The sequence below is a fragment of the Malus sylvestris genome, chromosome 15 (genome assembly GCF_916048215.2).
Source record: "Malus sylvestris chromosome 15, drMalSylv7.2, whole genome shotgun sequence".
In the NCBI taxonomy this organism is placed as follows: Eukaryota; Viridiplantae; Streptophyta; class Magnoliopsida; order Rosales; family Rosaceae; genus Malus; species Malus sylvestris.
Window position 1 is genome coordinate 21,186,993 of NC_062274.1, and position 24,581 is coordinate 21,211,573.

At 38.9% G+C, this 24,581-nt stretch overlaps 2 protein-coding genes and 1 pseudogene across 2 annotated transcripts; 1 reads left to right on the forward strand and 2 right to left on the reverse strand.

The window, feature by feature from the left end:
* Positions 1–5,659: 5,659 nt before the first annotated feature.
* On the reverse strand, positions 5,660–13,427 carry LOC126602791 (AAA-ATPase At2g18193-like; annotated as a pseudogene).
* Positions 13,428–15,002: 1,575 nt separating this feature from the next.
* On the forward strand, positions 15,003–18,620 carry LOC126602792 (uncharacterized). The gene is made up of 6 exons (XM_050269659.1): positions 15,003–15,008; positions 15,112–15,222; positions 16,889–17,112; positions 17,218–17,529; positions 18,277–18,313; positions 18,452–18,620. Exons 1-5 carry the CDS (start codon positions 15,003–15,005, stop codon positions 18,293–18,295), a joined length of 672 nt encoding a protein of 223 aa, XP_050125616.1. The 3' UTR covers positions 18,296–18,313; positions 18,452–18,620.
* A 1,804-nt stretch (positions 18,621–20,424) lies between these two features.
* Positions 20,425–22,542, reverse strand: LOC126601960 (AAA-ATPase At2g18190-like). Its single transcript, XM_050268732.1, has 2 exons — positions 21,420–22,542; positions 20,425–21,097 (listed from the first exon to the last, which is right to left on the reverse strand). Exons 1-2 carry the CDS (start codon positions 22,437–22,439, stop codon positions 20,633–20,635), a joined length of 1,485 nt encoding a protein of 494 aa, XP_050124689.1. The 5' UTR covers positions 22,440–22,542; the 3' UTR covers positions 20,425–20,632.
* Positions 22,543–24,581: the final 2,039 nt, after the last annotated feature.

Here is a 24,581-nt window from a genome sequence, read left to right on the forward strand (position 1 = left end):
CCGAGCGGCGAAGTGGGGGTGATAAACTTCCCAACTCGCCCGATGAGCATCACAACCAAGTGGAAGGTCACGAGTTAACATGAACGACCCTCAGTTTTGACAAAAAATGGCATCCTCACTGTCACTCCAAGTCGATATGGGAAACCTGGTGAAGCAAGGATATTCTTGATGACGACATATCAAAAATTCATCATCAGAAAGGACATCCAGGCCGAAGAGGTGTTTGAAGACTTCTTCGGCTCGATGAGGGAGCATTGGTTGAGAGGCCAATTGAAGGTTTGGAGGTCGAAGACTTCTGGCCGAAGCGTGGAGAAATAAACCTGCAGCTAGAGTTGGAACACCCATAGGGGTCCATTCTGGTACGGGTCGATCTTATTAAAGGTTGTCTTGGCCAAGCAACGAAGAAGGTTGGCGAGGATGGCAAGGCTGAGCGCCAGAGAATGGCCACTAGCCAGGCTTCTGCTACCGGCATGTTCTCGACCAAGCATTTATTTGACTTGGTACAACAAATGAATTTGTTATACCAGTAGAACAAGAAGGCCTCGTGTTCCCCATTCTGAATACTTGCCTCTTATCGACTAGCAAAATTGAGGATAAGGGTGTTGTAGTTCAAAAAATTCTTGTGCAATTTCTGAATATCGACTTTTGAAGGCTCTTGACCTTCCTGGCTCAACGTCTCGCTGGCTCGATCGTCAAACAACGCCTTGAGGTCAAGGTTAGAGGGGCATCCAATAAGGGTAGCATTGACTGGGATGCTGGAAGGAGAAGTCCCAATGATAGTCGAGATGTCGATGATGGTATGAGTCATAAGACCAAATGGAAGGACCACGGTGTTGGTGGCCGAGCACCAGAGGCTAAGAGCTGCCATAAATAGCTCTTTATCCATTGTAATCTCCATAGTCGAGAACTTGATAGCATCGTAAATACCAAGCATTTTCTATTCTTTGCCGAAGAACATTTCCATTCGAACGACCCATGCCACCCAATTTGCATTAGGTGAAGGCCAAGATCCTTGGGGTTTTGTTTGGCACCACTTCGACTAATCGAAGCCTTACAGCAAACCTGCTAAACAGTATTTTTTAAACAGGTTGGTGATAGATGACGGCATGGTATCCTTGAAGAGTGGGCCCAGAACTTGGTGAGTAGTGTTTGATTCGCCCTCAAAATGCAGAGTCTTGATAGCATGTTGATCGATGAAATCATTGCACTTGTTGCACTCAAAATAAAGTTGTGAGACAAAGGAGGCCATTGAGAAAAGGTTAGAAATTTCTGAGAGGAAAGTGTCAGAATCCTTGGTTTTTGAAGGTTTTAAAAGAAAACAGAACGGCAAGAAAATTTCAAAGGTTTAAGAGAGCATAAGGTAATAGTGGAAGAGATCCAGGTATTTATAAGCATTTGGGAACGGAAGGCTAAACGGTTGGTTTTCAAAATCAAGCGAGAGATATACTACTCATTGAACATGATCAGAAAATCAAGGCGAGATGATCAAGGTTTTCACGGATTGAGGATGTACGATGGCGTGTTGCGGTGGTTTTAATGCAAGAAAGACGTTTTGACGGTCGCATGGTTTTGAGGATCATGATTAAAGGCTGTTAGGGTAACAAGGGGGTTGACACGCAGCATGACGATTTGGAAATCGAGATTGTGGGATCACGTCTCATAAGTGCACATGATGGTAGTTCCCGAGAGTCGGTTTCACTTCTTCAAAGTCGAGGCTCTAACTAAGAAGTATAGGTCGACGACCTCATAAGCGAAGGGGCAATGTTTGGGCCCGAAAAATATTATTTTGGGCCGAGTTAGATCTTTTTCGGCCCAGTGTAGGATAGGCCGAGTTTAGATTCATCATTGGCTTAGAAGTTGTAAACAGGTGTCATTAGAAAATATTTAGCCCATGGGCCGTGCAGTTGAAGTGGGCCATATTTTATCAGAAATTGGAATGTGGATGAATCCTGTTATGAGAGAGAGTATCGAGGGATCAGGATGCTGAGATTGAATACGGTTTGATAATGAGTTGTGTGCAAAGTCCTAGTAGGAATATGATTGGTCGAGATAAAGTTGGATCATGAGAAAGAGTTCTAATCCGGGAGCGAATGGGATTTAATACAGGTTGGCTGCTATAAATAGGGAGGGAAGACATCGAAACAAGCACCTCCAATTCAACACACAAAACTGCCATGCGCAAACTTTCTCAACAACTTTGAGTTTTTTTTATTTTCTTTTTCGCAGAAACATCTTCAGTTGGCATAAACAGCACTGTGGAGGCAACCGGTGATATCTTCAGTTGGGATAAACAGCATTGTCACCGTAGAATCAGCCGATCTCGCAGCATTTTTAGTTGGCATAAACAGCACTGGGTCGAGGCCGACTGGTTATCTATCCAAGTCTCGGTCGAGAAGGATTTCCGAATCCTTGTTGGTCGAGGTCATCTCATCAGCCTTCTCAACGAAGTGAGGTGTTACAAGTTACTACATTCGGCACATTGGAAGTCAAATTTGATATTGAACTTCGCTAAGTTAGCAACCTTGTCTTCAGGCTCTAGAACCCGAAGGTTGAGACAAGTTCTTTCTTTGGCCACAGTCGTAAGATTAAGAAGTCAGCAACACACCCAACGTGACATCAACATATTTTACTCCTCGACCGAGCTTGGCCGTCGAGTTGGCATGCCCCACACACAACCGAAGAACGTAGTTAGCTCATAGATTACTCGGTCTGCGCGCCACGTAAGCTTGGTAGTTTTTAGGGTCAACACCAGTAAAGCATGAAATATCAATAAGCGTAAATCCAATTTACTTATAAACGTTTCATAAAACGTAACCATTAAATCATGATTTTCATGTATACATTTTTAATAGTAAAATCATGCATTTTGGAAAGGGTCCACTCACAGATACTTCGTCGTCGAAGAGCCGTACAAACTAGGGAAGACGGAAACACCACAAACAATTGCACCTAAGCACATAAATGGACCATTTAATAAAACTATACTAAAATGATTGAATTTGGGAAAACAGACATCCGATTTGGAATCAAAGCATCAAATTACCCTAAGAAGAGTCCCGGGTAAATTTCGTAAATGTCAACAAAAGTCAACACAGAATATTCCCTGATAGAATTTATTCCCTAACAAAATATTCCTTCCGGGTTGGGTCAAATCTGGTTTGAATCTGAGTCGGGTCGAAACTAGGTTTGGGCTTAGCTAAAAAGTTAGGCCTGGTTTCTGGGTTTGGGTCAGAGTTTTGGGTTGGACAGGGTTACTAGGACTAGGCTGGGTTAGTTGGGCCTGGGTTAAGTAGTAGGGTTTTAGGCTAGGGTTCAGAATGAGTTTGGATTTACGAGTTTGGTTAACCCATTTCAGGCCGGGTTGGCCTGTTTTGACAAAGAAGAAATCTGGAGCTTTCTCAGCTTTGTTCAACCCCAAAACTTAACCAAAACAAGTCATACAATATACCAAATTGAAGCCTAAAGAATAAGGATTTGAATCATACCATTAGTTTCCTTAGTTGTGGCCGAAGTTAGCCGAAAAACGGCTTGGAAGTCACGGCATTCTTGCCAAAATCTGGGGAATTCTCCCTAAGGTGTTTCTTCATAGTTTTGACGACCAAAACATGTACAAAATAGTTAGTCTTTAACCAGAGACGAGGGAAGGACGACCAAAAGGGTTAAAACTTTACCTTTGTGTCGGGGAGTTGAGGAACTCGTCAGAAATGGCGGCTCTGCAGCCGTGGTGATGTTGCAGGGTTGAGAGGGAAGTTTAAGGGGAGTAAGGATATGGCGGTTAATGGTTGAAACTCTTGAAACACGATGGTGGGTACGGTGTTATCCTCTGCTTTTGTAAAGAGAGTTGAAGGAGAAAAGTGAGAGAGAGAACCTTACAGCGATAGAAGAGAGAAGAGATGGAAAATGGGTCAGGGGACATACTAAAAAGAGTGGGCCCCATAAGGTACACAATTTAAGACCCAAAAAACAACATTTCAAAATATCTAACCCAACCATTGTGAAAATTCAAAATTGCCCTTCCATTCCGTAAGAATTCAGGACATGTGACATGCCCCGATTCCGATGTCCGGAGGACAGCAGAATGACCACATGTTGGCTGACACCCGAGGGTGACACAAGCCATTTAATGAATGCATATGCCGACATCATATGAAACATGCATATAAATTTTGCTTGAACTACATACTAATAATATTCAGCCGTCAATAAAATGATAGTGGTAATGCATGACATGTTCAAAGCATACATTTAATTCAGAATACAAATGGAAGGTGTAATAGAAATTGCTATTACAAGTGATGTCAAAAGCAGAGAGGATGACGCGATATCACTGGTAAAGGAATGCCTCGTAGCTCGGATCGTATGCCTCGTGCATATATCCTGAGAGGGAGCAAAACAAATATGAGTGGACCAAGTTGATATATATATATATATATATATATATATATATATATATATATATATATATATATAATACCGAAACATTTATTCAACAACGTACTAACCCCCAAAGTTTTATGAAAACTCAATAGTATAATATGTAATAGGTTTTTCCGAAAACCCTAGCATGCCATAAAACCTTTGTAAAACATATATCATATATAATGTGCTAAATAGTGGTATCATTATCGCCCGAAGGCATATAGAACTCTTCATTCGCCCGTAGGCTCCTACAACACCCACCAAAAGGCATATGGTATCAATCACCCGTAAGCTCCTACAGCAGCCACCCAAAGGCATATATGTAGTGACCACTAGATAAGCACAAAAATCATTGAATATAATCTTTCTAACATAAGTACATATATCTCAACAGAGCTCAGTAGCTCAAACATTATATCTTAAAACATCTTCATAGTATATAGTCATCCATCATATATACAAGAAAGAACGTAAAAATCGATAAAGTATGGTATTCCAAAGTATTTTTAGTAAAGCATGATATTTCATAAAATGTAAATCTAATTTAATCATAAACGTTTCATAAAACGTAACCATTAAATCATGCTTTTCATATATGCATTTCTAATAGTAAAACATGCATTTTAGAAAGGGTCCACTCATAGATACCACGTCGTCGAAGTGTCGTGTGAAATAGAAAGGACAGAATCACCACTAATAAATGCACCTAAGCATATAAAGGGTACAATTAATAAAACTCTACTATAATGATTGAATTTCACAAAACGGACGTCATAAACAGATTTAGGACGTTGAAAAACATAATGTGGACCTCGGGTACCCCCACGCGTCGTCATGAGCCAAGATGGATCGCCGAAAAGTTGGCCGGAAAAGTCTCCAGCGCCGCCACGACGGAGCGTGTGCTCCACTTACTGGCACTGGCAACCTTTCTCGTGTGTGATATCTTGTAATGATCTTCCCTTTTGTGATCTTGAATTAGAACGCATTCTGTGCACTCTAGACATTTCCTTAAACTTTGTTTATTACCTTTAGATTCTAATGATTATTCATGTATATTTCCTCCTAATCATTACTCTTGTATTCAATAAATGGCTTTCGTCACCCTTGGGTGTCGACCAGCACGTGTCTATCTGAGTATTCAGGGAATATCGGGGTCGGGACGTGTCAGATTATCCAAAAAAAAAAAAACTTTTAACCATTCTAAAACCAGTTCCACACATGCCCTTAATCCCTTCATCCATTATTCCATTACTCCCAGTCTCACTTTCTTTCCAATGAGAAAATTGGCAAGTCCTTGAAGAGCAACTTTAGCATCATCGCTCTTCATGAGCTCTCAACAACCTCAGCAGGAGTCACCTATGTGCTCTCTATCAACCCTTCAATCTCTCCACATAAGCGACGTCGGTTGTCATCATGATGTTGGCGAGAATCAACATCCTAGGAGGGTTAGGAATATAGGTGTGTTTCCTACTTTGGTTGTATTTCCTTTAAAATTCCTTGTATCACAAGTTTTGGAGTTGTATATATATTACCTCCCAACAGGAGAAGAATAACAAGAATTATTAGAACTCTAAACTACAATTTTATCTTGGTATCGGAGAGGTTTCAGCCTATCTCTTCCTTTAAACCCAAGTCGACCACAATAAAACTAAACCACAACAATTTTGATCAAAGAAAACAAGGTAGGTCTCAAAACAAGAGAGTGAAATAAATTCATTGTGCCGAGTTTTAGACAAAAAAGATAGAAAAGACTGGACACTGTTTCTACAAAGATGAAAGGTATCGCAGCCTTTGGCCAGACTTCCATACCATAGAACAAAACCATAAAAGTACAATTTTCATGCCATTCTAAATGGATGAACAAGAAGTTGGGTTTCCCATTATAGGTCCAGCTCCAGTGTCCAATCTGGGTGCTTTGCCGTTTAGATTCAAGTTAAGGAATTCAAACTACAAAATTTGGTCAAAGATAATGGAGGTTCATGCTGCAGGTTTGACACAAGATGAGATATCTCAATGGGCAGATTTCAGCTGTGGAAGAAACCGATCCTGGTTTTTCTAAATGGCATACAGATGATGCTATCGTGCAGGGTTGGTTACTGAAAACCATGGAGCCGCATCTTATAGGGTTATTTATCAACTTACCGACTACTCATAATATTTGGGAAAACATTACTCAGATGTTTTATGATGGGGCTGACGAATCTCAGTATTATGAGTTGAGGTGCAAAGCAACAAGGACAAAACAGAATGGATGCCCAATATATCTATAATTCGCATAACTAAAAGGCGTGTGACAAGAGTGATAGAAGCATATTTATGCAACTTAGTTAGCTTGTTTCTTGGCATTTACTTAGTTTAATTCTAGTTATTTTAGTACTTTAAGCTATTTTCGTGTGTTTGTAGGTTCAAATAACAAAGTTGGCAACAAAGTGCTATTTGGAGCATTTTGAAGCATTTTTGGGCCAAGATTGGATAGTGCAAGCATGGAGACATGAGGATGGACGTTTTTGAAGATTAGAAGGCTAGAAATTAGCATGTGTGTGTGCAAGTGTGTTGACCTACAACTACAAACATCGATCCACTACATCCATTACATCCACTCATTACCAAACATCCACCCACTACACCCATTACATCCACTCATTACCAAACATCCACCCACTACACCCATTACATCCACTCATTACCAAACATCCATCCACTACACCCATTACATCCACTCATTACCAAAACTACACCCATTACATCCACTCATTACCAAACATCCACCCACTACACCCATTACATCCACTCATTACCCATTACATCCACTCATTACCAAACATCCATCCACTACACCCATTACATCCACTCATTACCACAACACTCATCCACTCATTTCCACTCATTACCAAACATCCACCCATTACACCCATTACATCCACTCATTACCACAACACTCATCCACTCATTTCCACTCATTACCAAACATCCACCCACTACACCCATTACATCCACTCATTACCACAACACTCATCCACTACACCCATTACATCCACTCATTACCAAACATCCATCCACTACACCCATTACATCCACTCACACAACACTCATCCACTACACCCATTACATCCACTCATTACCAAACATCCATCCACTACACCCATTACATTCACTCATTATCAAAACACTCAACCACTACCACCTTAATTAGATGGTGGTCCTCTCCCTAGCCTATAAATACATCCACCCTTCACCATAACAAAAGAAATCAGAAAAAAAAATCCATCCAAATACAGATTCATACGGATAGTTTAGGGAGAAGGGAGGAAGACACATTCTGCCGCAAGGCAGAGTCTTTTCTTCTTAACCATTCTACACATTCCCACAACAAAAACACAATTCCATGCACATTCATTTCCCTTTCCTTGCCGTGACCTTCATCCAACCTAAACACATTCAGCCATTCTCTTCCATATATCCATACACATCCATCAAACCAGACCTTGTGCCGTAACAAAGAGAAGAAGGAGGACCCTTGGACGTGCTTGCCATTCAAGTTGGATTGTTGGAGCGTTTTTAGGTGTTTTCATTCTTTGGTTTTCAATGTCTAAATTTGTTTATCTTTGCTTTGTGAGTATGAGGAACTAAACCCCCCTTAACTAGGGGGAATTCGAAACCATGTTCATGCTTGCAATATGATTTGATTATTTTCAGTTGTGATTCATAAGTTGTGAATTTAATTTACTTATCCATTTGAATTAAAACTGATATGTGTGTGTTGGTTGAGAGTGCACGCTTAATTTTCATGCATAAATTTGATGCTAGGATATAAGGGAGTTTCACCTAATCGTTATGAACTTATATTCACAAGTAGTGAAGGTTGCTCGTCACAACCGTGTTAAGTAAATTCTTGGCATAAGTTTTATGCAATTCATAGTTACAAGTGTTTCGTCAATGCTTATGATTTTCATAGAACTTAATGATTCTTGCTTGTATCTCTATTATGCAATTCATGTAGGGAACTTGTGGGGAATGCTTTGGGTTGTTGTATGCAATCATCCAATTCAATGAAATTAGGAAAATCTGAGGGTTAATTAGTGCAATTCACAGTTAATCTGGGGCGTTGAGAATTCATGGTTGATTGAAAAGCAACTGGACATCGTTTTGTTTGCAAGTATGTCATGTGTGGAGAAGAACCTCCTAGCTAACCTATCATCCATAGTTTTACCCAAATTCGTGCAGATTTCATTAGTTCTTTAATTTACTTGTTTTGTTTTCAATTTCGTCAAAACCAAACCCCCCCCCCCCATTTACCTTGTTGAGTCATATTAGTTAGAAACTGATTTAGTTTGTGTTTTTAAGTGTTTCGAACCAAGTTAAAACCAAAATTCGTCCAAAAGTGTGTTTAGAGTCTAAATCTGCCCAGTTTGTGTTTTTAGGCAGATTTGGGCGTTTTTAGCTTGTTTTAAGTCTTTTGAGTTTGTTTTGAGTTCTTTGAGTCTAGTTTAGTGTTTTTAACTTTGTTTTTATGTTTTTAAGTCAGTTTAGAGGTTATTAGCAAACCCTCCTAATCCCCAGTCCAGAACGATCCCTACTTACATTCTTTATTACAATTGATACAAGATGGTTTAATTTGTGTGTTAAGTAAATTTTCGCATCAAAGAGTTGGACAAGCGACGCCCAAATAGAATGATATATGCTGCTGATTTGAGAAGCAAAAAAGAGGATCTTCAAAAAGATAGGGTGTATGATTTTCTTGCAGGACTAGATGACTCATTGGATGCAGTTCCTAACACTCTTTTACGAATAAAGCCTGTCCCTGGAATAGAAGAGTGCTTTAACACCATTCGGCGTGAAGCACAAAGAAAAACCACCATGCTTGAGGAAAGGAAAGTGATAGTGGCCTATCTATAGCCATGATCAACAAACCTTCATTCGAGCCATCACGTTTTCTACGCGAATTAGAGGACGCAGAAAAAGACAAACTTCAATGTATACACTGCAATGGAACTCACCATACAAAAGAGACGTGCTTTGAAATTCACGGCTACTTGGAATGGTTCCTAGAGCGTATAAAACAATGAGCCCAGGGAAAACCGAATAGAAGAGCCGCGAAAGCCAAGGTGGTAGACTTAAGCCCTGGGCTTACGACCCTGATTTCCAACGGACCAGGTACTTCTATTCAGCGTGTTGGGCTGGCTGAGCCTAAAGCCCAAAGTCAGGTAGGGCAGCAATCAAGTGGAGGCACTAGCAACAACGCTGACGTCAATGAAGGAAACACATTGGGCCCATCTGCAGACTTCAAGCAGATTATAGAATTGGACCCAAACAACTTGGCCCAACAGCTATCCCTATTAAATTTAATTTCCTCGTAATAACAAATCGACGATCCAGGTAATCCTGATACAGGTTGGATTATTGACTCCGTGCTATTGATCACATGACTTTTGACCATACTCTTTTAAATTCCACAACACCCCCACGAGATAGTATTCTCACTACAAATAGAGGTGTTGCCCCGGCCATAGGGGCAGGTTCAATCGCACTCACTCATACTCTCTCTTTACACAATAGTTTACTCGTCCCTATATTTTATAGCCATCTATTATCTGTGGGACCAAAATTCTAAAAGACGCTAGGCGGTAGTTGGGCGGCTAGGCGGATGCCTAGGCAGACTAGGCTGATTTAAATAAATATATTATATTTCGTGTAAATAAGTGTTTGTTTATATTTAAAAAATATATAATTTCATCATAAACTACAAAATCAATTCACATATATATTATGAAGTATTGGAACATAATGAAAACATGGGGACCAAGCATATAATGTGTGTTCATTTATGTATTCAACAAGTCTCTTACAATTTATTGAAAATAAATAATATGCAAAATTGAAGTTATCTATTTTCTGTTTAAGCGAGTAGCATCCTAAGCTAGTGCCTAGGCGCATTTTCTTAATTTCCAAACGCTTAGGCATTAATCGGGGTGGTGGCCACCCGTCTAGCGCTTAGGGGGCGATAGTCGAGGATTTTTAGAACAATGTGTGGGATAAGTCACCAAGCAATTAAACTATGTTGTGGTAATTTTTCCGTCTTTCTATTTACTTCACAATATCCGGACTCAAGTGATCATTGGGCGTGATACTAAGAGAAGAAGGTTGGACCATGTTGATGATGTTGGACAGGGCTGTGTTCATCAACTTCAAGGTCATGACAATGAAAAGTTGAAGACTGTCTAGTTATGGCATCATCGTTAGGTCATGCCTCCTTTGGTTATTTGCAAAAATTACTTCCGTTATTATTTAGGAATATTTCAGATTCTTCGTTAAAGTGTAATGTTTGCACATTATCTAAAAGCCATCGAGCTTCTTATTCTCTGAGTATGAATAAAAGAACGATTCCTTTTGAGTTAATTCATTCGGATGTGTGGGGGCCATCTCTAGTTACTACTTAGCATGGTGTGTATTGGTTTGTAACCTTTGTTGATGATTGCACTAGAATGACTTGGTTGTACCTCATGAAAAATAAAAGCAATGTGGGTGGAATCTACAAAAAGTTTTATCACATGGTCAATACTCAATATTCACTCCCTATTAAAGTGCTTTGGTCAGACAACGGTAGTGAGTATATGAATCAGGATCTTTCTCAATTTTTTCACAGAAACGGGTATTCTCCATGAAATTACAAGCCCTCAGACTCCACAGCAAAATGGCGTTGCCGAACGAAAAAAACTGGCACATCCTTAAGATTATTTGTGCCCTTCTTATTGGTGGTTATGCACCCAAGGCATATTGGGCAGATGTAGTAACCTATGCTATTTATCTCATGAACCGGATGCTATAGCGTGTTCTCTCTTTTAGAACACCTTTGGCCATGCTTGCCGATCATGATTCGCTCTCGTCCACCCTTCACCTAGAACCACGGGTTTTTGGTTACGTGGCATACATTCACCTTCACAAAAATCAACAAAGCAAACTTGATCAATGTGCGGTGCGGTGCGTGTTCCTTGGATTTAGTCCTCAACAAAAGGGTTATTGTTGTTATCATCCATCCACTTGACATACGTATGTGACCATGGATGTTACCTTTTCTGAAGACGAGTTATTTTTTCCTCCCAACCATACTCCTCAAGGGGAGCAAACCTTAATTGACGATTATGGCGAGTTTGGTATAATTGAAGAATTAAGTGTAGAAGACAGTGTACATTCCCAAAATGGGCTGCTTGACCATGACAGTCATAGTCCAAATGGCACCACCACTAGTGGGCCACGTAAGTGCCCAGAATTTGCCAACCCAAAAGAGCAAAAAAATATGATATTGCCGAGAGCCCAAGTGGGCCTAATGAAGTGAATAATGATTCAGGCCTTAGGAAAAATCTAGTGGACATTGATGATGACCCAAGTTGGCTGAATGCAGAAAATCATCTACTCCGTTGCCAACTATGTCACTCATCGACTTTCATCGTAATACTGTGCATCTGTTCAACAGATGGAAATCTTCAAAATATCCACTAGAGTGGAAGGAGCCTTGAAAGATCCAAAAAGGACAGAAGCTATGCAAGTTAAAATGAAAGTATAACAAAAGAATAATACAAGGAGTGTAGTTACATTTCCCAAAGGAAAGAAATTAGTAAGATGCAAGTGGATGTTCACTATTAAACATAAGGCGGATGGGACAATTGACAGGTACAAGGCGTAAGTTAATGGAAAAAGGGTTTACCCGGACAAAGCAAGGTAGTTAGAGGCTAAAACCCTGAACCCACTTGTCGTGCAATAGAACATGTGTATGTGCACATCTATTCAACCAGGACGCAGCAATGCAGGGTCAAGTCGATCCTTCTTGTTGGTGGTGAATACAATAATTCTCTCGTCGCCAAAGCTCGACCACAAACCGTCTATGAAGTTCAATAAGCCCGAGAGTGACACCAACTACGATCATTATAACACCACGTGATATGTCAATGCCAGTCAAAAGAAAAAATGAGTAACTAAGAATATCATTTGTAACAAAAAACAGAATGAATTGAAGCAAAACCTTGGTGTTAGAAGTTTGATTTTGTTTCTCTGATTGCCGATTTTGTATATCAACACTGCAACAATCGATATCCTCAATCACCAAAATTGAACGATTTGTAGTAGACAACAACACCCTCTTCAATTTATAGTCACTGGAAAGATTAGTAAGCCCCAAATCATACACATCAAACTTAAGATAATTAGCCATGGTTGCGATCAAGCTTGATTTCTAGTGCCGAGAGGACCATACAACAAGTAGCCTTTTTCCAAGCCTTCCTCACCTTCTTATAAAACTCCCTGCTCCTCACAAACCTGTCCAAATCCTCTGCAATCATTTTCTTGAGCTCAGGGTCCATCGCCATCGTCTCAAAAGTAGCAGGATGCTCTAGGTTTATCAATCCCCAAGTACTGTTATTGCCGTCATCATACGAACATAAATGACGAGAATAAAGTTTCACAACCTTCTCCTCTTCTTTAATGGCATTTGCCCGAGCAAGCATGTAAGGCAAGAAGGCGTCCATCACTATGTCTTTGTGTTTTTGGTGAAATGTCAGCTCAAAGAACTGGTGCTTCGAACTTTCCCGGGAGTACTCATTCCTTCCCTTCTTGGTTTCCATGGCATTAAAGCACCACCTGAGCTTAACATTATCAAAAGTGTTGGTGAGTTCTTCGTCTTTGTCGATGGAAAATTAGATGGTCTATTGGCGATGCGTTTTTTCGAATCGGAGGCGTTGAGTGCTGAGACTGGTGCCAATGGTTTGGAGGTAGACCTTAGCGGCATCATAGACCTGGTTGCGTGCCACTCCGTAGAGCTCGTCAATGATGAAAGTGAGGTTAAAGGAGAGTGGAGTGAAAAGGGATTTGAGTTTTGAGTAGACGTATGAGCGGACGGCGGGGATGAGCTTTTTGGCCATGGGACGGACCAACACCATGGATCCTTCAACGGAGGTATAGGCTGAGAACAAGGAGGATGCTACCGTGAGTAGAATTTTTAGATCAAAGGAAAACATTTTGGTAATTTCAGATTGGTTTGTTGAGAGATGGATGAAGACACCAATGTAAAAGTATCTACTCATCAACCAACAAATTAGACTTTATACAAGATGCTTAATTTTATTTGATCCCCTCGTCACCACAAACGAACCCAACAAATTATGTATACTAAAACTCAGTTGAGTTTTAGCACTGTTCAGCAATAGTAAAAGGGCGGAAATGCCCTTGATTTGTTTGGGGTTAGGTGCTACCGAATTGCTTTGTACAGTTAAATGTCATTTTTGCCCCCATTAGGTGGGTTGTCTTCAGCTGCTCGGAAAGTCCTTTTTTCGGGTACGTTTTCTGTCCTGCTTTTTTCCAATTTGGATATGCACTGATAATTGTTTGATTAAAATGGATTTGTATTTTTTGGGAAGAACTGAGAGGAGTCGTTGGAATTTTAGAAAGCTTTGTGTTTCTACCTTTTATGTGATAGAGGGAATACAGACAGGGAGAGGAAGAGAGAAAACATTAGTTTAGATTGCAATTTTAAAAGTTTTTATGTTGTTAGTGTTGGAACCAATGTATTTTGTTGGGAAATTGATAATATGTAAAGTTATTAGGATTTTGGAAAGATTTGTCTTTCTCAGTTTTATCTGCCGGAGGGAACACAACTCTTACATATATGATTTCAAGTTGTCCCTTTAGAAATTCAAGCTCCATTGAATACATGAGGTGTAAGAAACTGTTTGGGATATTTTCAAGTTTTTCTGATTCCTGAAGAAAAAAAAAGCATGCTTAACAGTAATTATATTTTAATTTTTATTGAATTAAGGTAACCATCTTTAGGTTTTTTGCTTTGATTTGAAGAATTTCTTACCCAGGAAAGCCAGGGCTTCCTGATGAGTTCTTTGGGTTCCATATCTGGCATCTTTGTTTTGTTCAAATTTGGGGCGTTTGTGATTTGGGATTTATGTTAGTCTTATCAACTCTTAATGTTGAATTAGGTAGCTATTAATGTTGGATTAATCAAACTTGGGCATCAGTTCATATGTTTTTCAATGTTCCTATTCCGATTTAATAACGTGATTTAATAGTGTGATGCTGATTTAGGCTATAAATTCAGAGGCTTTTGAATAGCCAAATTTGCAACACGGATTTCAGAGGCTGTTGTATCATTAGCTGAAATATGGTACATATAATCCTTAGACATCATTTTTCACTTTGATTAAGATGTGTACCTACCTTCTCAGTTTTTACCATTGTAGATGCGGGTGGTATAAATTTTTACTTAAAAAATTGAACTCGAAATGAAAACCCAGGTGAAAAAGCATGGAAACAACTCTTGCGTAGAAATGACTTCTGGGAATGAATTTTCTTGAGATTTAATCCCAGCTATTTGATAAGAGTCAGGTTTTACAACTTAAACCATTTGCAATAACTATTTGGTAATAGGATGAATAATTAATCGTCAAAAGTGAGTTCATACATATGAAATCCTGTTTAAGCTTACTTTTTCCCTTATGAATATTTCTTAATTTGATAGGCTGATGCTTGGGTTATTGAGAATTTTGCCTCGGTAGCAAAATATCTATCTGCCCAAATTATGGGACATGGGTGTAGTTCTTATTTTGATAATTTTTTCTTCTTTCTCTCTTTGATACTTTTCATGTGTATTCACTTGGGAAAAATACTTAAGTCTTAATGATATTAATGTTGCAGGATATAATTTCTTCTGCAGCCATAAAATCTGTAAACAGATTTCCAAGTTTACAAGGAGGTTGCTGGGTTGAGTTTGGTTACACAGATAACACTGCAGTATACCATACAAAGGTTTTTTTTCTTTCCCTTTGCCCCATTTTTGGGATATTGGTTACAAAATCCGTTTTTAGCATAGGTGTGAAATTTACAGTAGGGGTTAGTAAGTTAATTAGTTAATTTCATTCTCAATGTGCATAAATGTTGTTCTTGCATTAATTCATTTTCTTTGTATCGAAATTGAATAAATCTAATTCTCCTTGATATCCACTCATTCTGCTAAGATATTTATGTTGTTTCTCTCATGCTCTATCACAATATATCAGTTACTTTAATAAATTTAGTTCTAAACGTTTTCTCAACATAGATGATCTTACAAAACTCAGTGATGTACTCATCTAATTTTTAAGTTTTAAGTCTTTTTAATGAATAGTTTGGTATTTAGGCAGCTTTGATCTTTGATTTTAAATATGAAATTTTGTCTGATTCTTTCTGATCCTCAGTTTCTATTGTCATTTACGGTTTAATGGACATTCTTGAATCACATTGGTTAACACCAAACAAATGGTATGTGTCATATTTCTCTTTTTCTATTCCTTTACTTTCATACAGAGTTTTGTTTGAATGCCATCATTTTCACAGCCCCTTATACACCTTTGATTCAAACTTCATCGTTCTTTAAATATCTGTATATATTATGCTCACTAGGGGTGGGCACTTGGAACCGAAACACAAATCGAATCAAACCGCACCAAACTGTTTGGTTTTGCGGTTTTGAAACGGTTTCGGTTTCAAAACCGAACCACGGCACACAAAACGGTTTGGTTTCGGTTTTGGGTTTTCAAAACCGCACCGAAACCGAAACCGCACCATATAATAAATAAATGTTATATAACTTATATTTTAAACTTTTCAACTAGGTTATAACTTATAGGTTTGTATTATGGCAAACTTAACCTTTCAATTGGGTTGTAAAGTATTGTGATTGGTGATCAAGTTCAATTTTAGTAGATGTGATGCATAAGGATTTAAAGTTTAAACCCTTTGATGCATTGGATGTTGTCTCAATTTTAGTAGTTGTCATTTGTTGCAGTTTTGGTACAAGTTTGGTACAAGTTAGATGCACTTTTGGTGCAGATTTTTGGTTCTGTTTTGGTGCAGTTTTTTGTGCTATTTTTTTATGCAGTTTTGTTGCATTATTTTTTGGTGCAATTTTGTGCAGTTTTTTGTGCAGTTTTGCTGCTGTTTTTTATGCAGTTTTGCTGCATTTTTTTTGTGCAGTTTTATGCAGTTTTGGTGCAGTTTTTTTGTACTATTTTGGTGCTGTTTTTTATGCAGTTTTGCTGCATTTTTTTTCGCAGTTTTGACTATTTTTTGGTGCTGTTTTGCTGCAATTTTACTGCATATTCATTAATTAATATACGAAGAAAAAAAGACCGTCTTATGCATAAATGTGTATATTTTAAATTATACATTTTTTTTTCTCAAAAACCAAACCGAAACCGTTTGAAACCGCACCGCACCGAACCGAACGATTTGGTTTCATTTCAGTTTTGGCTTCAAAACCGCACCGCACCGCAAAATGTTTCGGTTTCGGTTGTGGTTTCACTCGAAACCGCACCAAATCGCACCGTGCCCACCCCTAATGCTCACACGTTTTGTAATTCCACAGCAATGAGCGGGCATTATTTCTAGTTATACATATACTAAAACTCAACACAAAGTTACTGTTCATTAACAGTGTGCTCCCATTTTTGCCCCGCTTTTTTTGTTATTATTTCAACTTTGCCACTTTTGTTTTGCTGTCAAACGGAGAACAGAATCGTTCCAGACATTTCTCTGCCTTTCCTCTTTCCTCGCTCGCATACCTCGGGTTCCATCGTCTGCCGTTCTGTTTTCTGTCTTCATCTTTCTTCGTTGGTTGGGTTCGAAATATTTTTCCGCTCATTCGAGCGGTATTTACAAGTAAGTTTTGCATGTTTCTGACGACGAGGGTTTTGATTTTGCTTTTTTTTTTTTTTTTTGTGTGTTTTTTGTTGATATCTGATGTGTTTTGGTTTTGGATTTCAGAGATTTGTACCTATATTGGATTCGATTGGGTTTTGGTTGGAACCTATCTAATCCGGCATTTGCAGGTCAGTTTTGCTCCGACGACGAGCCTGTGGCTCATTCCCTTGAGAGCGACAAGCCCGAAACGGGGAGTACTGAGAGAATTGGAGGAGGAGGAGGAGAAGACGAAGAGAAAGAGCCGGTGGACGAGCCCGATGATCCCATGGAGGAAGACGCAGTCAACTCCGCCGCCGTCTTCTGCATCCGGCTCAAGCAGCCCAGGTCCAATTTGCAGCACAAGATGAGCGTCCCCGAGCTTTGTCGCAATTTTAGGTAAATTTTGAAATTCGAGCTCCAATCTGTTAAGCTTTGAGTTTTGTTCATTGAATTATGCTTCTTTTTATTGGGGATGGGGGGCATTTGATTGAATTGTGTTTAGACATTGGTTTCGAAGCGGTACCACAAATAAAATGAGAATATTTGTATTGGTTTGAGCTTTGTAGTTGTGTGTTCATGGAGAAAAATTCAAAATATTCTGAAATGAAATAAGAAATTGTTGTTATATAGTATATACCGCGATGGGAAGGAGAGAAAAGTTGTTGACTTTGAAATGTGGAGAGAGAAGGATTGATATTGGGGGATTCTATGGCGGGTATTTCCAAAATTTTAGGTCTTTATTAATTTAGTTACGCCATTGCTCTATGAACTGTTGCCAATCAATTACTTTCTATGATGTGAATAAAGGTGGACATGAGAATTTTTGGTACTGGATAATGGCTACTTCATTCGTACAACTCAGGAGAACTTACCTCCTCTCTTCACTTTGTAATTCAATCGTTAGTTTTAATACTAATTTCCTGCCTTAGTCTGAGAGTTGTATGAGTTATCAGCTTTTTGCAATAAAAGAATTGTTATATTTGGGTGCTCTTTCGTTTCTGGTTCAATTTTTTGTGTGAAAATTAAAAAAAGGAGAAATGATGATGGTTAATTTTTCTCCCATACTTGATTTTCTTGGTTTGTTTCTACTAATCTTTTGTTTCTTGGGCTGATTGCACTTCTTTTTCGTTATTTTTGGTGCAGATATGAAGAGGATTTGTGAAGTTGCTGTGATTTCATGGTAAGTTTCTTTGAACGGATTTGAGAATTTGGGATCGTTTGGGGTGTTTTGAAGGTTTTTTTTTTTTTTTTTTTTTTTTATTGGGGAAAAAAATGGTTAACAGTTAATTGATTGTATTTTAATTTTTATTCAATTCAGGTACTCATGATCAATTTTTGGATTTGATTTGAAGGAATTTCTAGGGTTCATTGGTGAGTTCTTCGAGATGTGAAATGGGTGGTTTCTTTTGTTTAAATATGGGGCTTTTGTAGTTTGGGATTTGTAAATGAATTAAAATTTATTGTTTTATGATTTGGTTCCCTTTTTATTTTCAAGAAACGGTGGTCTTCATTTTTTGGGGCTATTGTGTGTGGGCTTCCAAGCTGTTTGTGCTTGAGGTATATAATTTCAGCTTTTCTCTTTGGGTTTTTTATTAAAGAATTTAAATTTTTATGTGCTCTGAATTGACTTACAGAGCTCTTACTTAGTTTTTTCTTGCTCCATTTTAACTCTTGACATGATTTCAGGATGTTGGAAGAGCCCTCTTCCAAGCACATGTCGAGAGTCAACTCAAGGTTAACAGATTTGTATATTTATTATTTGTGCATTGAATAAGAATCAGATAATGGTTCATGAACACAAAATGATTTTGGCATATATACAGAATGAGATAATGTTTAAGCCTGACCTGTTTGTGGCGCCTCATCCAGAATTGCCACTTTTGCTTTTGGATCAAATGACGTATGTTGTATAGCATCTTATCTTTGCACAGCATGTCGCTATTATTTAACTCCTAATGGATCTCATTTTTTCAATAATTAGAATTTGGGGAATTCACTTGGATTTATTTTTACGTTAGGCTGGTGAAAGGATTTTGCTCTTATCAACTCAAGATTATGATTACACAAACAAAATGATGCAGCATTGTTCGCGTATTTCTTCCTGATGAGATGGGTTGGAAGGATCGAGCTGCCAACCACTGTTGAGTAGTCAAAAGCACTACATTTTTGAAGTACATCGGTAAAATAGGATCAACAACTCTTTATATGTATATTGGAGTTAGTGAACAACTAGTATATATTTTATGTAAATACTTTGTACATGTTTTAGGTTTATAGTTTTTACATATTTATGCACAATGCTTTTAGTCCCTTATTCTAACACTTGCTTACAGTGCTTATAATCCATTTGACATTATTTGGAGCTCATGGTTTTATAGAAAGGATATATATGCTGACATGAATGCATGCATATATTATTTCCTCTTCAATTAAAGATAGAAATTCCTAAACGGTAACATATATTATGAATGCATGCATATATTATTACCTAGCAAGATACTAGAACACATTTAATGGCATTTAATTTATTGTCTATCAAGAAACTAGAAACTAGAAGACATTGAATACCATTAGAAATTTAAGATGCATTACCATCTTTTCGTATAATATTTCCAAGTTCTTTTTGAGTCGGTGAAAATTTTATTCTGTGGACAATTTTTGGATGAAATATGATTAAGTATAATGCTTTCTGAGTTATTTTGTTTCGAGTCAGAGTAATTGGATTTTTCATGTGGTAGAAAGGAATTAGAATTTTGCATGAATATAATTATTTGTTTTCACATTCCAAATTGAATGTAGTGTGTTTTATATATTGTTGTATTAGTTGCAAGGAAATAAAATGTTTATGCATATTCATATAATTTTCAATCCCGCAGCAACGTGCGGGTACAAATTCGCCACCACCATGAGTGCAAAGGACACCCAAATACAATGCTTGAGAAATTTGTCCAATAACATTGACCATTGATCAATAAGGGCGACGAAATTGGACAAAGTAACACAATAAAATGTATCGAATTCATGTTAGCCCCTATTAGCCAATTAAACATTCTCCAACATCCGCCTTACAGAAAAGATTGCTATTCCACCTATCATATAGGGTCAAGACGGTACACCATTAGTTTTGAAATTTAACTTGACCTTTTTATTTTTTAAATTTATGATTAAGGTCTGTTTGACTCTAAACTAAGAAAAAGAGAATTCAAACTTGAGTGCAGAGTATAAAACACACTGCAGACCTAATTTAGATTTAAAATGAATTACAATATCGCTTTTGTCAAAGAAAAAAAGTAGAGTAAACTCTGTTTCTGCAATTCCATCTAATTTCTTGTGTTTACATTCACGAATTCATAAAACCAAGTTCAGCAAGTCATTACATCACATAAGATATCACAAAAGAGAGCTTGAAACTAGCCAGAGATTTCCGAAAGGGTTTAAGGGTTAATTACCTGAGATTGAAACATTAAACTAGGACATGCGAGGTGCCAGGCAACAAGCATCAGGATTTCGACCATGGAAGACGGATGTGCAGCAACTTTTTGATCCCCTTTTTGTGCCGCTGTTGCTTCTTAACCGACGGCAGCGATGTTTCCTTCTTCTTGCTCTCAGCCTTCTTACTTTTGAGCAGGTTGACAAGTCCTTGAAGAGCCACATCCGCATCATCACTCTTCATCAGCTCCTCAGCAACCTCTGCAGGGGTGACCTCTGTGCTCTCAATCAGCCCTTCAATTTCTCCGCAGAGGCGATGGCGGTTGTTTTCTTGAATGCCAAGGTAGTTAGAGGCCAAGATCCTGTACCCAGCTGTGGTGCAATAGGACATGTGAATGTGCAGGTCCATTCGACCCGGACGCAGCAATGCCGGGTCCAGTCGGTCTTTGTGGTTGGTGGTAAACACAATGATCCTCTCATCTCCACAGCTTGACCACAATCCATCAATAAAGTTCAATAGACCCGAAAGTGTCACCTGCAAATTAAACATTAACTCCATGTAAAGTTGCAACGCAATGCCAATGCCCATTTGAAAATAACATGATAAACAGGGAAGATGCAAAGTACTAATCTGGGTAGTCACGTGATGAGAGAGATCCTAATGATAGTACATATAGGATCTCTCAATAAACATGCCCTAATTACATCAAACGAACTTCCGAAAATTCTGATTAGGCCTTAATAACAATTGTAGCAACTGGCTACTACAATAAAAATTTGAAATTTCGAGCTTCATATAGCAAAACATTGAACCTTGATTCATTAAACAAAGGGCATCGAAAAAAAAGAGTACTAACCCGGCTCCTGTCCGAATCGGAATCCGAATCCAAGTCCGAATCCGAATCCGAATCCCGGTTGCCAACATCCACTCTGCAGCAATCAATGTCCTCAATTACCAAAATAGAACGATTGGTAGTGGACAGCAAAACCTTCTTCAACTGAAAGTCACTGTAAATGCTAGTGAGCTCCAAATCGTACACATCAAACTTGAGGTAGTTAGCCATGGCGGCGATCAAGCTCGATTTTCCGGTCCCTGGCGGCCCGTACAGCAAGTAGCCCCTTTTCCAAGCTTTCCCCACCTTCTTATAAAACTCCTTCCTCCTCACAAACCTCTCCAAATCCTCCACGATCATTTTCTTCATCTCCGGGTCCATCGCCATGGTGTCGAAAGTCGACGGGTGCTCCAGGTTCACCGACCCCCATTCGGAATTCGCCACGTCATCGTCGTTGTATCTCGACCAGAGGTGGCGGGTGTAGAGCTTCACCGCCTTCTCCTCTGCTTTAATGGCGTCTGCCTGAGCAAGAACATAAGGCAGGTACGAGGAAATCACCTTGTCCATGTATTTCCTACGAAATGTCAGCTCAAAATACCGCCTTTCGGATGTGCTGTCGTTCTTCCCCTTCTCGGTCTCCGAGATAAACCGCCACTTGAGCTTGACGGCACCGTCGAAGGTGTCGGAAACTTCCTCGTCCTTGTCGATGGCGACGCCGATGTTCTTCTTCCGGGGAGCTTTGCTGACGCGGAGGCGCTCGGTGTGGGGCCCGATCTTGGTCCGCAGGTAAACCTCGGCCGCGTCGTAGACTTGGTTGCGGGTCATGCCGGAGAGCTCATCGACTACGAGAGTGAGGTCACGGGAGAAGAGAGGGGCAAAAAGGTAATTCAGGGCTTTGTAGATGTAGGAGCGGAAGGGGGCGGGGATGAGCTCGCTGGCGACGGAGCGGAACAGCATCATGAATGTGGTGACGGAAGCGTAGACGGAGAACATCGACGACGCCGTCGTCGGCATCTGGTCTTTCAGTTTGTCCAGAGAAAACATTTTTGAGGTTTAATGAAAATGGCGGCTCTGTTTTCAGAATTTGAGAAAAGTGATTTTGCTGCAGAGTTTTTATAGATGTAATGATCTTTTGGCTAACAGAAGAAATGGTATGGACTGTTTAGTAATTTTATCATAAGTTGATGTGCAGAGAGAGGAAAGATTCGGGCGATGCCGCAGCTGCGATTTCTTGGCGCTAAAGAAAGGAAAAGGTGTGTTCCAGAAAAAAAACAAAAAAAAAAAGAAAAAAGGAAAAGGTGGAATAAATGTAAAACCGTCAATGTCATGGACGTGGGAGCTTGACTTTGGCGTCGGCAATTCAGTAAATATTATTAGTAGTGTAACACTAGACAGATTAAATTTGTAATCTAAATGATGTATCAATAACAAAAAATAAGCACATTAATCAACATTTAATTAATAATTTAATCATCAACTTCCATGTCATTTAATTTACAAAATTTAACCAAAGGGGGCACCCTTCTCCCAAAGTTACGGTGCTATTTTGCTGAGTTCCTTAGAGAGAGTTGTCTCACGCCTCTAGGTATTCTCTACCTACCCACCTGTGTCGATTTTGGGTACAGGTACCCTTTTGTTTAAGGTCGTTCAAGCTTTTTCTGGGAGCATGACATGGACTTTTAGTCGGAATCTTATTAAAAATGGGTGCGGATCAATATGGAATTATTACCCCATGCCCAATCTATATTCTCTTATATAAATTTAGTCTTGTTAGCATTACCCTTGTTATTAAGTCTCATTACTCGTTCATGCTTTTTGTTTGATATGGGACTCTTTAAATTTTGAGTATTGACTACATGTCAAGTATGGTTTTGATACTTGGACCTATCAGCTGGCACCTTCACCTCATGCTAGTTGTGAACACTGCAAAAATATTAGGGAAATACCCCAAAATGGGACAATTTCTTAATCTTGAGAAAGAAATAGGACAAACTGGCCTGCACACCACGCACAAAATCGAAATTACTACAATACCCACATATAAATGGGTTATTCCTCCCATTTCTGACTTCTCTTTCACTACTCTCTCTCCCTTCCTCTCTCTCTCTCTCTTCTTTCACTTTCTCTCTCTCTACTCTCTCCCTTCCTCAGATCTTTGAGCTTCGATTTCGAAGAGATGGAAGTCCAAAGAGAAGTGAGATGAGCGAGCTGGGCTTTGGGTTCACCTCATACCCCTGATTTCAAACAAAGTGATGTGTGAGAGAGAGAGAGGTGAGAAGAGTGAGTTGCCATATTTTTTGTTTTGGCCGGAAAGTTCCATTTTTTTCGGCGACTGAAGCTTCGGCAGGCATATTAAGGTAAGGTGATTAGTTCCAAATTCCTTCATCAATGATTTATGGAATAAATGGGTTGTTTGTAAGATGAATTAATACTTAGAAGTTAATTAGGGTTTGTGTTTCATGTTGGGGAGTATGGGTTGTGGAATAAATTTCAAGTTTTGACGTGCTACAAGACGGGGATGGAACAATTTCTAGTTCAAGTGTTCACTTGTAGAAATTTGTGTGAAATTTTTTCCGTAATGTGCATGTGTTGTGCATGGCTACACCTTAATATAAGAAGCGGGCAGACCTGTTGACACGCCCGACCCTGATATTCTCCAACATACCAGTGTAGGCATGTGCTGGCCAACACATGAAGGTGACGAATCCATATTAGGATGCATGACAACTAAAAACAAATAACCGACATAAATAAAACTTGTAAATTTAATTATAATGAGTATGCAATTGTGGAACGTGTTCAGAGCATACAACTAATCTGAGACACTAAAAAGGAATAATATAAAATTGAATGAACAAAGGAATGGGTTCTACACTGAGAGGACTCGAAGGCGTCGACGCTAGAGTGTCTTAATGTCAGGCTTGTACGCCTCGATTCTAAGTCCTGAGGGGGCACAAAACAAAACATGAGTGGACCAAGTTGATATATAAGTAATACTAAAATAGTTATTCTTCAACGTAATAACCCCCAAAGTTTAAGAAAATTCAATAGTATAATAGGTTTTCCGAAAACCCTAGCATGCCATAAAACTTAATAAAACATATATCATATATAGTGTGCTTAGTAGTAGTATCAATATCGCCCGAAGGCATATAGAACACTTCATTCGCCCGAAGGCATATAGAA

Bases quoted from the DNA above. Each gene is read 5' to 3' on its own strand.
- LOC126602792 (XM_050269659.1), top strand. The intron at 15,223-16,888 runs GTTTTTTTTCTT...GTTCATTAACAG, and splicing joins CTGCAGTATACCATACAAAG to TGTGCTCCCATTTTTGCCCC. The intron at 17,113-17,217 runs GTAAGTTTTGCA...TTTGGATTTCAG, and splicing joins CATTCGAGCGGTATTTACAA to AGATTTGTACCTATATTGGA.
- LOC126601960 (XM_050268732.1), bottom strand. From the start codon at position 22,439: ATGTTTTCTCTGGACAAACTGAAAGACCAGATGCCGACGACGGCGTCG. The intron at 21,098-21,419 runs GTTAGTACTCTT...TTTAATTTGCAG, and splicing joins CCGATTCGGACAGGAGCCGG to GTGACACTTTCGGGTCTATT.